At 40.1% G+C, this 16,234-nt stretch overlaps 1 protein-coding gene across 1 annotated transcript in view; it reads right to left on the bottom strand.

Moving 5' to 3' along the window:
* Nucleotides 1-462: 462 nt before the first annotated feature.
* Nucleotides 463-16,234, bottom strand: part of GADL1 (glutamate decarboxylase like 1) — an 85,536-nt gene continuing 69,764 nt past the window's right edge. Inside the window, exon 15 of the mRNA XM_037386852.1 lies at nt 463-3,291. Within this exon, the coding sequence (XP_037242749.1) occupies nt 3,118-3,291 (174 nt within the window). The 3' untranslated portion in view covers nt 463-3,117. The remainder of the gene's footprint in view (nt 3,292-16,234) is intronic.

Below are 16,234 nucleotides of genomic sequence, written 5' to 3'. Positions count from 1 at the left end.
AAAAAAATATTATTAGAAGTAGACACAAGAAATTACAAACAACCAACAGATCAGCTTCTACACTGATTTATACCTGTACCTCACAACTTCTATAACTTGGTTTAGCATCCTGAGAGATGGTGCTTGTCAGTAATTAGGAGAGGGAGCTCATGGGACATTCCAAACTACCTAGAATAGTAAAAAAAAAAAATAGAATGGTCATTTATGCAAAGGCAATTTAGCTTCTGCATTTGAAAGCAAGAATGAGATAAATTGTGACATATTTTCAACCAAGATGTTTGTTAAAAAAATTACATGGGCACAGCACACTGATAAACCACTTCCTGAAGCAGGGTTAAACTAGGTTTCACATTTTAAACCAGTGCTGGCAGTTTGTTGTTTCTCCATCTGGAGTGCTCACAGATACCTTCTTTATATGTATCACTGCGGTTTTAGACTGACAAATGACAAACACAGTCTGTATTTATACGGGTGTCATTTACCTGACTTTTTATTAAAATCACCAGCTACAAAATAGACATTTTGTACATACTAGCGCTACATAGGCAACTATGAGAAAGTTACATTAGACCCGAAATGAGATCATCATATTGCGCACCGGGGACATGATAAGGGATCAGAAATAATAGAAAAGATATGGAGATTAGATAAAGTACGCACACCACACTGGAAGGTTAACCTATACCTTTGAAGAAAGAGGTGTACATGTTGAGCGGAGACCTACTTTCTGCAAACATAATTTTTTTCCATTTTGCTTTCCATTCGTTTAAAAATACTAGAGCCACTAGTGCTACAGAAGGGAACTGTGTTACTTCAGTCTGACATGTGCCACAAGTGTCACAGAAACAGAGAAATGCACTAACAACATGAAGAGAAACAAGGCAGTAACACTTCTTTTGATCATAGTGGTGTCATGAAACACCACAGACCAACTTCTTAGCTGATGGAAGGTGACATAGCTCTCCCTGAAACAAAAATCAAGTACTCACCAAGAGTCTGGACCATAATCAAAACATCCGGACACTGTATTCTGTCTTTCCCTTCCAGATCAAAAGAGAGAAGGAGAAGGGGTAACTGAAGGGGAACTGTCCAACTCAAGAAGCAACAGCAGCCATCCCATCCACCCAACACCCCTTCGTGCACTCTGCACTCTACCCAGAGTGCCTGGGAGGCTAAATAAGCCTTATGGGCCCTGAATTTAGTTAGGGGCTTTCCAAGATCACGACAGCTGGTATAGCCAAAAGCACAAGGCAATAAAGTGAACTTGGGTATTGCGGGGCAGAATCCAGGGGCCACTTTGCGATACACATTTTTATATTAATATCAATGTGGGTTTGGCTTAAAGTCCAGTGAATCACTGTAATAGCACAAAAATATTCACTTCCAGCACTGTAAAAGGCATCTGCCATTGCTGCAGGGTAACTCTTGCTCCTATCTACCACTCCAATAGTGTGACCTCCTTGGTTATCTTGACCTTGTTAATCCTTCCACACCACCATCCTGGAGACTGAAAGAAGGAATTTCATGCAATGTTGGATCCTAGTACAATGTAGGAAATGAAGACAAGATATCATTGTGTTTAAAGACAGCTTTCAGCAGGACAGATAACATTATAGCAGAAAAGTTCGCATTGGTCAGTGCTACTTCAAATGCAGAATAAGGAGCAAACATCAAAACTTTGAAGCTAAGCAGCTGTTGATTACAAGGTGAAAGGCATGGCTATTTCCATTACTTTGCTGCAAGAACTTCACCCCAAGAAATACATTTCTATCTTTATAAAATGGATCATTTCATAGAATCAAACCAGATCAAAACTGTTCTGTGATTCTTAACACAAAGTTTAGAACTTTTTTTTGCAACTTAAGATTGACCAAAAATGTTCAAGCTGTTCATATCCTAAAATCACAGGCAGGCCTTCTCTGATCACCACCACCTTAATTTCAGTGTCAAAATATAAATTATACAATAATAACATAAGATTATGTTATATTATATAATACATGTTCTATATATTATATATTCTAACACTGATAACATCTCAAATCTGTAGGAAAATACAAGCAGACAATGACGTATAATTAATTCTGCTATATTCTTAATATATAGTCACCAGACATAAAAAACTACATATCTTTCAGGTAAATATATTTTTTTCTGTTATAATTTTAAAATGCATCTAAAAGCTGCTAAATAAATCTTTACACTTTAAAAATAGAGGAAGGTGAACAGCAGTTCAGAAATGGTAGGTAATTCCTGTTAACAAAGAGGTATGAAGCTTTAAGTGCTACTGCAATATTCTTAGCTCTGCTAAAGGGGTTGCGATATTCAGGTGGGCAACGCTAGCAAACACCGACTGGGCCCAATGATTATATTTCACAGAATCACAAAATCCTGTAGGTTGGAAGGGACCTTAACAGGTCATCTAGTTTAACCTGCTTAAAGCAGGGTCAATATTGGTTGCTCGGGGCTTTGTGTAGGGGCATCCTGCAAACCAACCAGGACAGCGACAGCACAAGCCCACCAAGCCCCATTCTACCGTCTGCCTGTGCTCACAGCGGAAAACCTGGCCAATCCACCTAGTGAGGGGCCGCGAGGAACTCTTCATATAAGCCCACAACTTCCAGTCTTACCCGTGTAACTACCAGCCAGGCCTCTACCCTTAAACACAGAGCAAACTACAATATTGACAGAGTATTAACTAGCATTTTAAGGCTCACTGAGCTAAATCCACTCCTAACAGTAACTTAGAAGAGTATTGCCTGCATACGTAAGTGAGCAGTTTGAGCCACACTGTGCATAGGCACCCCGTAAATAGCTGCCCTCCCTGGGACGTAGACACCATTTTCAGAAGTGCTCCCTTTCTGAAGGAAACACTTCCCAGAATGGCGGCAGCGGCAGCAAGCCTGCCCCAAGCCACTCTCAGCCCCCATCGGCAAATACTTTCCTGGGAAGGGGTGTCATACCAGCAAAGCCCTTAGCATCACTCTGTAAAACAACAGTTTCCAAACTATATGTCAAGCTTTATACTACCTTCCACAAAATAGCACCAGAATGCTGCTGCTGTTCTCCCTCCTTAAATATCGCATGTGAGCAGTGCCTGGTGCCACGGAGCTACAGCTACAAGTCCTTAGCAAGCAGTTCGATTTCATCCAGCAAGAAGTCCATGTCCTCTCGACTAACTTGCGGGCTGATCACCACCTGGCGGAAGAAGTTGACTTTGCCCTGGTGAGGCTGGTACCCAAGCATCATGCTGCCCTTCTTCATCATCCTTTCTTTAATTATAGGAGCAACCTGAAAGCAGAAACAAAAAAGGGTAGATGTCACGCTCAGAAACACAGCAGATCTGGGCAGGAACTGTATTTTGTGACTTAGGGAGTTTTTTTGAAGGTCCTCAGTTTTGCACCTCTTGCCTGCCCTCGCACTGCCTGCCCGCAGTTAATATTAAGCGAGAAGGTGGCCTGATCCTGGAGCTTAAGATTTCATCTCTTAGATTTAAGGCCTAAGTAGCTTTGGCTACACCACCCTTGTACCGAATGGAATAAAACCTCATAGGTGTCTCACTGCAGGAAAAAAAAAACATGGGTAAAATTGGCAGAGTCAGGTCCTTATAGCTGAACACCTGATCTCATCCCAGCAGGGCTATTAACCTTGTCCAGTTAATCTTGCTCTTAATTTTAAGCAGACGAATACTTCTGCGTTCTCATGCTTGAAATCAGTCGTAAGCTTAAACACATTGCTGGTTTAAGTACTCTGTTCCCTTGGAAGACATCATTCAATGTAAGTATTTTGACCAAAGTAGTATTTTTTAAGATGTGTTGCATTTTAATACATAACTAATAATATCAATGTATTTCAGAGCAGTGCATTCCTCTTCTTCCTTTTGTGACGGCTTGACTTTGAAAGAAGCAAATAGGTGTATGACCAAACCTTGTTTCTGCATTTTCAGCTCTAAAATGTTAGTGCCAGAAACTACCACCTAATTTGCAGAAGAAAAATGATGAAGCCAACCTTGTCTTAATAGGTTTATTTTTACACAGCATATTTTAATAGGCAAGTCCCATACAGTTTGCTTAGATAGAAAACAGCTAAGGTTTTCAACACTAACAGCCTAGCTTTCCCATGTTTGTTTAGTGTCATGTGTCTAAATTACTTTTGTTTCAAAATGTGTATTAAATTCAGAGGAGGAGCATTTATGGCTCTGACTTAATCTGCCTCTCTGATTTTGATTTATCTTTGTGATAGAGCTATGTCTTTTTTTAAAATAAATATTTTATTAATTTTTGTATACATAAAAACTTACTGGTTTTGTATTTTTTATTATGTATCTACATTTTATATACTGTTTTTAAACTATGAGACTAACAGAGTCAAAATTCTAAGTCCAGACTGTGACATCAGTATGAATTATGTATATGAAAGCAATGACTATATCTTTTCAGAATGCAACGTGCAATCAGAATTTTGATTTTTGCACATTGCTGTAAGTTGTAAAAGTAGTTCTGATAAACATTTGGGAAACAAGAAGATAACAATGAGGACAGGAACACTCAGAATTACAGCAAAAATGTTAAGAGGCATACTGTGATCCCTTCAGTCACATTCAATAGCACCTTTTCCATAAAATCCGTAACATCTAATGTGGAGCTCCAGGTGTGCCTCCTGTGTAAAGATGCCCAATGGAAACACAATGTTCTTCTGTACCTTCAATGCGTACATCATTTAGAAAGAGAAGTCATCAAATATACCCCTATACCATCACCCACCTGGGTTTCTGTCTGCCTAGTAAATGATTCAAGGATTCCTCAATTTTCTTGTTTCATAGCTCAGAATTACTTCAGACTAACTCATTTAGTCCATACTTAAGAAAAAAAAAAAACAATAACCAAGCCAAGCGTCTGGAGTTCTGCTTGGACAAAGATGGTAGCTATTTTGCATGAGACAGCCGCCTTCACCCTGAAAAGTATGTTATTCAGCAAACAATCCTCTCCACTCCAGACCAAATCTTCCAACCTGCATCCTAACAAACCACTGCGGGCAGTACTGTACAGGGCTAACACTAGAGCAAAATCCATGCCTTACAATTGTTCTTGCACAATTTGCCAGTGGTGGAGTCAAATGAGAGGACTTCTGGTTGGGAACACTCCGGGGTATGCACACTAGTGTATGGATCTGCAACACACGCTCTCTTAAACAGTGAATAACTTTAGCACGATAAAAATTCTCCTACTTCTCCTACGGTTTGCATGTGTTGAACCCTTTAACAGCACACTAGGCTACTAAGAGCTCTACTCCTCCATTTTTATTCAGGTCAGCTATGGCCTGAGATAGTAATGACATCGTGACAATGCTCGGAAGACATTGTGCCCAAGAGGCATTGTGCTGGGCACCACACACATGCAGAAAAGAAAAAAATTTCTCCACTCCTGCACTTAACAAGAACCCCCAAGTGACTTCTGCTCATGGAATAAAGACACTACAATTGTAAGGGGAGAAGCAAATTCTTCTTAAAATACTTTCTCAAGCTCTTCTTTAAGGTTCAAAACCCTATGGCAAGTCTTAGCCTTTACTGATGTTCCATCAGAGTTATTTCAGCTTTTGTATCACACTATTGATTCTTTTAATCCCAACACCCAGTCCTCCACAATCCATCATCCCAAACTGCGTAGTAGCACAAATGGAGACCATGAAAGCAAAAACATTTAGAGCTTCAGTAATTCAAGGACTGTAAATATACTGCATTTCAGCAGATCATCTCTCATGGAAAGGAAAGGTAGAAAAATCTCACTTTCATTATCCCATTTATTATCTCATTCATCCTCCATGCTACTGAAGTTGTCCTCTTAATTTGAAGTGCATCCATCCCTTTCAGAAGGCAAAACAAATACTTCCTACTTAAAAAAACCCAAAACAAACCATAAAACTGTCTTATGAGCTTTTGATAGGATTATTTTTTGAAAGATTTTTCCACCAAGTATTTTGCATGTTCTATTTACTAACATGACACAGTCAGCCTAACAAAACTATCGGAGATCCTATCCACAGAAAGCAGAAAGGTACAAAATACATGCACAAATGCTTGAATACGTATCTCGCAAAGGAACCATTAAATGATACAGGCATGCTAAGGCTTGGACTTGAGAAGCACAGGGTACGACTGCTAACTAAAAGTAAAGGCAGCTACCACTTTGCAGCAGAAAAATTAGACCTATAAGGAATTAATTGCTTAGTGAGGAGTTCAATGAATTTAATTCCCACTGAGTCAATGAGACCCGAGGATGCTCAAATATCAGGAAGAGCTGCACAGCCCTGTTCAGGATAGGCTCCTCAGAAAACAATTTACTGAGAGTGAGATTGCTTCACCAGCCCAATTATTTTCCTACGGAACTTACTTCAAATTGTACATCTAATTCTTTATGTGGCCCATCTGTAGAACAGTCTCAGAATTTTAAGCGTAATGTATCCTAACACCGAAGTCCTTTTCTCTCTTTTGCTCCCTTCACCTCTTCCTCCACACTGCTGGCCTCCCCTGCCAATCCATCCTGAAGACTATTATTTCAAACGCCCACCACAGCAGCATATGAGCTACCAGATGTGCCCTTCTTCCACCTAGCAGGGTGGGAAGGAGGTGCAGCGTGCGGCAGGCCATCCTGCAGCAGAGCTGCACACATCGCACTGTGCAGCCAGAGGACCAGGGAACTGCTCTGCCTGAGGACTGATGGGTGCATCACAGTCTCCCCGTGGAGACCTATCCAGAGGCTGAAAGATCTCATGCTTCCCTTACTATCAATAGCAGAGGTTTCTAAACTACAGGTAGTTCAGCTCCTTCCCCATCCACCTGGGTTACAGGATAATTTCTTCTCCCACTCTCAGCCATCATTCAGCCACACTACAAACAACAAAGTTTTAGCCCTAAACTTTAAGCTGTTTCTATCAAGAGTCCAGACCACAGCTGACCCTCACATAATTCACATGGAACATACCAATGCTCCTTCCCAGCACATACACACACACACACAGAGCAGTGTGATAAGTAGCCATGACCAGCTTGCACACTACAGCTAAAGTATCTAGTGCACCAGGAGGATCAGGAAAGTAATATATCTCCCTTTCCATATCTCAAATACCCATGAGAAGCGTGGTTCTGCACAATTATACCACACAGCAATGCCTTAAAAACTGCTGTGTTCCTCCTAACTGACTCATCAATGGCATTGAATGCAAGTTTCTCCGACACTTAAGAATCTCCACCAAGCTCAGGCTGTGACCACCTAATACATTTCAGCAACCACCATTAAAGACCAACCGATCAACAGAGCTGCGCACATTCTCAGCAGCAGAAGCATATACCTAGTGTCCAAGAGTTAGTTCCCAAATTTGGACACTTAAAAATCCTTTCAGAGGACTTGATGAAACACCTGTTTGAGATAATTTCCTCTTCTTCCAGCTAGCAAGGCCTCCAAAACCATTCTCACAGTGGCTAAGCTATCTAAGCCTGGTTCTTAAGCTAGAACACTTTCCTAGCACATGGGTGTCTTGTATAAAGTGAAATCTCCAGAGCAGCTCTGTTAAACAGGTATGTTACCACCCCACTAGTCATGGCGCAGTATTATACTTTGGAATTCATTCACTGTAAGCTGCCTCCTGTTGAACAGCGTGGACATTTACAATTAGCATTGGTTTATAAAAGTTTATTCTAACTACCAAAAAAAAAAAAAAAAAAGATAGTAAGATAACTGGGTGCCTAGCTTTTTCAAATCACACAATCCCACTAACTTCTAAAAAACATGCCCCGCTATTACTAGTTTATAGTTCAAGTCCTACACTTAGTCCAAAATAGCTGATGCTTTCTGATGAGAAGGGACAGAAAAGAGTAATGTAGCTCTTTTGTTCATAAGAGGTAAATCCACTGAGCCCCCAACCCCAGCTGCACTAATGCTGCTGGGTAAGTCGTCCTGAAGAGAAGCGAGATCTCCCAACAAATATGCTACCTTGTTCTTCTTGCTGAAATAAAGAAAGAAGCACCTACTGGTTTTAATTAGCCTCTTATTTTTCTGCTCTAATGTAGTCTCTGACAATTGCAATTAACAGTTATGCTGAAAGTGCAAGAAAGCTGGATAACTGCAGAATAGCTTGCTGATAATGGAAGACCATGTCCAACCTTGTTATAAATTTGTTTTTCCATGCCCTCCCCTAACCTGTACAGGATCTCATTTTAGACTAATCCAGTATTTTCAAACTGTCCCATCACAAATGATTTTCTATGCTTTTGACACTACCCCTGCTACCCAAATGCTACCTTACTGCCGTCAGTCTCACAGAGTCTAGTTGTATTAATCTAGTCATACCAGACTCTGACATAACACAACAGCTCTTCCAAACTGTAGGCTAGAGGCTATACTCTTTAAAAGCAACATTCTGTAAATTTTGTATTTAAACAGTACAGCAACAAGAATGAGTTGCAAATTAATAATAATGCTGAGTTAAATTACTCTGATAAGCAATGAATTTATGAAAATACATTGCTTCGGGGGGAAAAAAATGTGGATTTGACAAACAGCCAAAGTGAAAAGATAGCATTAGCCAGAAAAATTAAGAAACCAGAAAAGCCTGATTTTTTTCTGAATTTTTGAAGCAAAAATATTTTAAGTATTTGCTTCAAAACACTGTTTTCAATTAAAACTTAAATTATATTGGAAATTGACCCATTTTTATTGCAGGCAGTAGAAAAGGACTGAGGAAACCAAAACTAAGCAAATTGCTTCATTTTAGCTTGTCTGAAAACAAAAATTCTTTCTGGTCAAGTAAAACCAAGAGACTTGCTTCCAGTTTCTCAATTGAATGCCCAAGCCAAAAAATCCATTATTTGTACAACCATAAATATGTGGGATCAAAAGTGCTGACACAACTTAGCTGAAACATCTGCAGAATTTTTGATCCCCAGGAGAGACAGAAAGTGAGAAAATTCATGGGGCTGCCTGTTCTGTTGGCAAAATCTGACTGGAAGTCTCATGTGAACAGCTCTGAGTAGTGTGGATGACTCTAAACATGCTAGCCCAGCAAGTACTACAAAGTCAGAATGCTTAAAAAACCCTGGTGTTAATAGCGGCAGCTGCTATCAAAAACATTTTTCCAAATCTTTTGAACAGTTCCCAGGTCACCGAGCGTCGACGCAACATAAAGCTGAAGAGCTCTTCCAGCTGCTGGCAGCAGTGACTCTCAGCCCTCAGCCCCCATTCTGCTCCTCCTGAAATTCATTGCCACAGACTTCAATGGAAGCAGAGTGCAATTATCTAAATCTCCTCCTTATGTGTCTGCTTCAGGTGGCAGTTTGCAAACAGCCTTCAGCTTTTACTAGGGAAAGCCACACTCACAGTAAATCAATAACCTTTCTAGGGATCCACAAAAGCAGGCTAGACAGTGTTGGAAGGACAGGAGCAGGAGCACATTAGCAGCTCAAACTATTTCGCTTCCTCAAATACAGCCTTGATGAAATTTTCCGAGGTACTGAATACTGCACTAGAAATTGGCTGGAGATTTGTAGCTAGAAGACAAAAAAAGTCCCCCTACTGACAAAATGGAAAGATCACATTCTCATGATTTCACAAAAATGGAAAACACATTTTGTATTCTCGCCTCAATTATTCCTTGCAAGGGAAGACAAGCTTATACAGAACAGTGTCTCTCATCTGACCACAAAAACTATTTTGGCTCCCCCGCAAAGGGCCAAATTTTCATCTGGAAGTTCATGATTTTTTCTTAAAAGGCATCTTACCGGCTATTCAAAGTCTGACAAGTTATGCTTCCTGCTAGAAATTACCAGTTCAGATTCACATATATTCATAAGAAAACAACTACTGTAACAGCAACTGCCACCAAAAAAGTAAACAACGCCCCAATTCATTAATTATTTGGACGCAATCTTAAAATTTTACATATGGGCTATTAATTTCAGTCGATCTTCACAATACTGTTTCTTAGCTTGCTTAAATGATAGCACAGTGACCAAAGTACTGGATACAGAATCAACAAACAGGACTGGTTTGTAACCCTGCCAGAGGCTGTTCAGACCAATCACCCCATCTCTTTCAGGTAACATGTTTCTTTTTCCCCTCGCAGGATGCATATAACCCGTCAGGGCAGGGAAGTCTCTATGTGTTCATATATCCGTCGTAATCAGCCCTGATACCTCATGGGTGCTCTGCACACTGGTAAGATATATATTAAATAATTCCTGTATCAAATAAGTCTCACAAACATCAGTCACAACATACCTGCTGCATTTCCCAGTGCGACTGCAGAAGATAACTTTGATATCAATGATACCAGTCAGTATTAAGTAAGAACAGTAGCTGGCATTTTAATATCAATCATTGGCTGCAATACAAGGGAACAAAACACATTCCTTTGTTGGTTGTAATCACAAAACTAGCTAAATACCATAAATATTTGGAAGTAATAGTGCTTTCAACGTATTACAACGCTGAGAAAGTATATACTCCACCGCTAAATATCTTTTCTTGCCTTTTGCTGCAACATCAGTTGCTGGCTTTAATACAACAGGCTTTTCCCCTTTTGGTGATAATTAAAAACAAACTCGGACCATTTGTCAGCTGTCACCCCAACCGGGACAATCGAAATACCAAATATTTGCACACCCAATCACAACTTTGTTCCTGTAGCCAAGGCATTCTGTAAAACCCAAACATGTTTTTCTTTTGTCTAGAATTTGTTCTGGGCCCACATCCCTAAACCACTAATAAATTATTGCCCTACCTATTGCGCCAGTGTTCCCCTTGTGCCACACCAGGCAACAAAAGGAGAAATAAGCGCATTTGTCAAAATAGCAGTAACCACTTCCACATTCTTCAGAGCAACTAACATATCAAAGGAGAACAGCTGCTGCTGCATTTTTGTCCCGATAGCAATGTTCTCTGTGCACCTCCAGCTCAGGGCCATGCAGTACAGCTACGCTACCGTATTTTGCACATCATCTTATTACCCGCTCTTTTCACCAAAAGATACATTAATGAACCCCACAAATCACTGAAAATGACCTGACTAATAGGAGATGGCAGCCTGGCTTCAGATTTTGATTGCCTTAAATGACTTCTTTAGCCAATCATTTATGCAACAAAAACCAGCCTTCAGATAATGGCTTTTACACTAACAGTATTTGCCTCTGAAAAGGAGGAGCCAGGACAATCAGTGCCCAGACCAGAATCAGCACTTAAAGATGTTTGTGCACGTGTTCTACTTACAGCTAAAATGTACACTGGTGAACAACATGGTTTTCCAAGTGGACAGTGCTATGTCTTCCATCTGAGCAGCACATGTGGCTTTTCAAGACAATTCATGTGTATTTCTTACTATTTTTCTGTCATTTCTGTGTTGCTTTACCAAGGCCTTATTAACAAGCCACGTGGAACGCGTAGGCATTAAGAAAACTCCTAAGGCTAGCACACCGCACTATGAATCCAGTGCTCTGATCTGTTCAAACAAGAGTTGAGCACTACTGGTTTTATAAAAACAATTATTTTAAAAGCTTTCATAGCATAGATGAGGTTCTTCTGTGCAACATGTTGCTTAGTTCCCACTTTACTGACCAGATTTTCCAGTCCTTCAACCCTGCCAAAGACAAGCTCTCCTTCTCCATCCAGGATGAAAGGATAGCTTGTCATCTTGAAAGCAAGACTAACTAAAAAAAAAAAAACAAAAAAAAACCCTTTTTAGTTTGTATGCACTGGGATGACCTTCTGTTGTACTCCACTGGGGGAAAAAGAAATCACAGTGCAACATGAGCGTCTGGGGTGGGAAGGAGCACTTTACAGTAAGAAGATTACATTTATGGTGACACAAGTTCAAAAACTCAACACATTTCTGGTGTAGAAAAAGGAATGACGCTTCAGAAACCTGGAATGATTCCCATATGTTAAGATCTCATTTGCTACTTGCACAGGTCAGCTTCTGGCATAAGGTAGCAGCACCTTCTGTATTTGCATTACAGCAAGGATTAAAGAACAGTAATACATCTTTGTTCATATTATTTAACCAGATCTAAAAAAAAACCCAGTATTTCAACAAAACTAGATATGTTTTGTGTCTTTATTTTCTCCCTAAAAATATCAAAACAACCTTCTCAGAGGCTGCTTACAATCTCTTGGGGGTGATGAGGGGATGGTGTCTACCATGACCCAGGCTGCTACAAAAGCAAGGGTGCTGTCTGATCTGATCATCCAATTTTGCAAAGCACAAAAAAAAAGCCTGATCTGGCCACAAAATAAAGGCTAACAAACCCTGCCACGTGGAGCCTTATCAAAGTCAACAACACTTTTCCCATATACATCTTGTCCCAGGACAATGTTCATTCCAGCTCAGCCCTCCTCTTCTCCTCATCCCCAGCGAGCACGTTTTCCTTTGGGTTTTTTTATCCGCAATTTAAATGCAACATATGTTACCAACCTCTGTGCTTAACTGCATGGACAAGCAGGGAACTGAAAGAACAAAGGAAGATCTCTAAGGTTTCAAAATTCATAAATTTTCTTGCAGTCTGAAAGGGTGGAAAGTAAAGGGAAAATAATCGTTTGCACTTACAAGTATTTCCAAACTACAAAACCAAAATATAGGCAATTATGATTAATAAAAGTCTTAGCTGAATAGAACTAGACTGCAGCCAATCCCCAGATAATTTAAGGGCAGCTGGACAGGGAAAGGCACACTGAGCTCAAAATCTAGCATCTGTTTTGCAGAGATTTGTAACCTCAAAGGAATACAGGGAACAAAAAATTTGCTAACCTCAGGCCTACCCTACACCCACCCCCACAGATACAGCTCAGCATTCAGAGACACAGATTAATCTTCTAATCCTGTACACCAAGTTGCTTTGAGAACCTTATTCTTTGGCCAGTCTGACCAGGTATTCAGTTTGGACCATGAGTAAAGCCACAATTTCCCTTAACACCAGAATTACCTACAAATCACACCAAAAAGGTTAAAATGGTATAATTAGAAGGAAAAGAATAGCAAGGTGAAAAACTTGCACATTTTTGTCAGGCTACCACACCAGCATAGATATTTTTACAAGAGAGAGAAAGCAAGAACAATCTTTTGATCTTTGAAAGCAGTTGCAATCTACTATATAAAACTCATCCATGAAAGCCTGCTAGATTTCACTTCATTTATTGAAAAGGTTCTGCAGAATTTCATAAATACAAATAATCTTCCATCAAAACGTATAAAGTCTCCCACTGATCAGTGGCTCTGGAAAAAACTCTCTACGTTAATCAACATTCACCTGCAGAAGGCTGCCATTGCAGTCACAGGGAGTTTTATAGCTGAATTCACCTGCAGTAGAGTTAGACTAACACATGCTTCCTTATAACTCTATTAAATTTGAAAGGAAGGTCTAAATATCTACTGAACGGATATCAGTCTCTAGTATTTTCTACTGCTTTTAGAGGAATGCTTCTCATTTACAAGAAATTTTGTAAGACTTGTAGATATTTCTGACCATACTGACCCCTTTGGAAGGTAACAAGAAATTCATCCCTTGTAGGCATGAAAAGGAAATATATTCCATCTCAATCCTCTTGAGATGCCTACAGTTAGAAAGCAATCTGTGCTTAAATATCTGAAGCACAAAATGAAATCTGAAATCCTAGAAAAAACTCCTATCTTAGTACATATGAAGGAGAAGGGCTCCCTCCCACTCAGCCCCACAAATATTTCTGACACCACTCACAACATTACACAAAACATAGAGACTGCTTAATTGAGTAGATGATGCAAGCCACACACTTCTTCTGTGGCATTACTAGTAACTGATTTTTTTCTGAACATTTCTGAAATTTCTTTTCAAGCAACATAAGGAAGGGCAGTTTTAGATACAGAAAGGACAAGGATTTCAGGCCCCAACCCTCTTTTCCTCCATTTGCAAATTCAATGTTTTCTTACAGTTTCTTGAAGAGGCATTTGATGCAGCAGGAGGGAAGCGCAGCTACCCTCTCCTCCTACTGAAGTTGGTGATAGGAAACAGAAGAGTGCTAACGTAATAAGTAGATACTCATTTAAGTGGAGGCAAGCTTAAGATTTATTGACCTGAGAGCAAGAGGTCAATATTTGTTCAGAGAACAATAGATCTTGATACTTGGTTCTAACAGATGTTAATCCAATGTATTATTAAATCCATTCCATTAAAGCTAATTAGATTGTGTGTCCTTGTGAGCCTTGTTGCCAATAGTCATTAGTATTGCATGGGTCCTAATTACTGTGCTTTGATAATTAAATCATCTAATTTCTGATAAAATCAAATATCTAGGGATAGAAATACTTCTTTTTGTCTACCATAACTATATTATTGTACATTTCATTGGGTTCTTCCTTCATGCTGCTGTAGACATTCCTTCTTCTGCTAGGATGAACACAGCTAAGGAATCAAAAGCTCTGTTTGAACTACATCATTTTTTAAACTTCCACATTTGTCTTAAAAATCCGATACTCCTAAAGCCACATTCATCTACTATTCATGCACTAGGCAGGTAAGGAGCAGGGACACAATCAGTAGTAGCTGCTGTCACGGAAAAGAAAAAGGGAAAAGAAAAAGGAGTCATACTCCCAAGTATAAGTGAAGAATTCCTTCTATTTTGGAGTTATACAGTGCCTTCCATTCCCACATTTCAACGTACTTCATAGATAAGAGGAAATACTATCATCTCCATCTTCATCTCTGGAAGGAACTGAGGCACACAGAATGGAAATAACGACCAAGATCTTAATCACAACTCTACGCCAAAGCTAGACATCACGCAGGTACCTTAGTCAGTTAGCAGGTGGGACAGGGTATTTTTAGTGCAAATTTAGTCTCGCAAATACTCTTCAGAATACATACAAACTCGCTGCCATGTGGGTCACAGTGGCTTCTTTCCTTGAGTGTCCCACTTGCAGTGCAGATGACAGCTCCTCCAGTGGTTAGCACTCCGTGCAGTCACAGCATACACCCAGGGCTGCTGACTGGTGTGAACTTCACTGCTGGTGAAGACTTAGTGAGGACATGAGGGATCAGAGAAAATCAAATCCTGGTCGCTCCATCTTCTTTATACCTCACCCATCAGTAATATAGACTACAGATCCCAATTTCACATATTAACTTATAAAGATCCTTGACAACATTTCTGCATCAGGACCTGCGTCATTTACAGATGGTTATTTATGCCTCTCACACATGAAGGGAGTAAAAGCTTGAGAGGAAGTGTTAGGTGCATTGAACTGTACGTTATGTGTTACCCAGAGACATGGCCTCCAGCAGTGATGGTAAAATATGGAAAGCAGGATTCAACTTCCATCATTTTGGCAGTCTAAAAGTCAGACATCCAGCCTAAGCTAATCATCTAGGCTTTACCTTTAATTAACAGAGAAAAAGAAGCACCTCTAGAGAGCGATTCACCTCATTCTCGAGTAGGCACCTAAGACAGACTGACTCAATTTGGAAAAGCTTCTCTCCTCCTCCTCCACGGGCTTCAGTGGAAGACCTCTACCTAAGTTTTAGATGCCTAAAACAAGGTAAGATTAAGTCTATGCAGACAGTTGATCTTAAATCAAAGATACCTAAAATCCACATTCCTCTACTGTTTCTAGGCTATGGAACAGCTGGACAGGCCCAAGAGCTGCACTGGTCCCAGTGCAGAGGGAGGATACCCAGAGTACAAGCAAAATCAAGGGGAACCAAGAGCTCCTCTAGTTACTAACGTGGTGAATGTGCATTAGGTGATGTGACAAAGGCTAACCACAGAGAACACAGAGACTCAGCAAGAACCAGAGAAAAAATAACAAGCAGAGGAACTTTAGTAACCTGATCAGAGAAAATGGAGCACATCACATGGACAACTACTCTGGCTATCAGAAGACACTTGTCCCTAGTGTGAAACCCAGAAAGAGAAATAAAAGAAAAACTCTCACAGGAATGCCAGGCAAGGGGTACAGTACTTCCTATGGGATGCATAGGGAAGAAAATTCTGGGACTGTAGAGAATGTAGAGAATGAAACATGGGATGTTCAGATGAAGGACTAAAGGTGTGGACAGAGAGAGGCCAAGGAGGACTGGGGAGGAACAAGCGTTGGAAAAATAGAGGAAAAAGAAGATTAACAGGGCAGTCAGATACAGAGTGCTGGTCGGTACTGTCACCTGGCTGAACCTTGTACTTGATCACTGCAGACTTATCCTTATTAAATTCTCTTTCTC

The sequence above is a fragment of the Falco rusticolus genome, chromosome 4 (assembly GCF_015220075.1).
Source record: "Falco rusticolus isolate bFalRus1 chromosome 4, bFalRus1.pri, whole genome shotgun sequence".
NCBI classification, from domain to species: Eukaryota; Metazoa; Chordata; class Aves; order Falconiformes; family Falconidae; genus Falco; species Falco rusticolus.
This window is presented reverse-complemented; position numbering and strand designations above follow the sequence as displayed.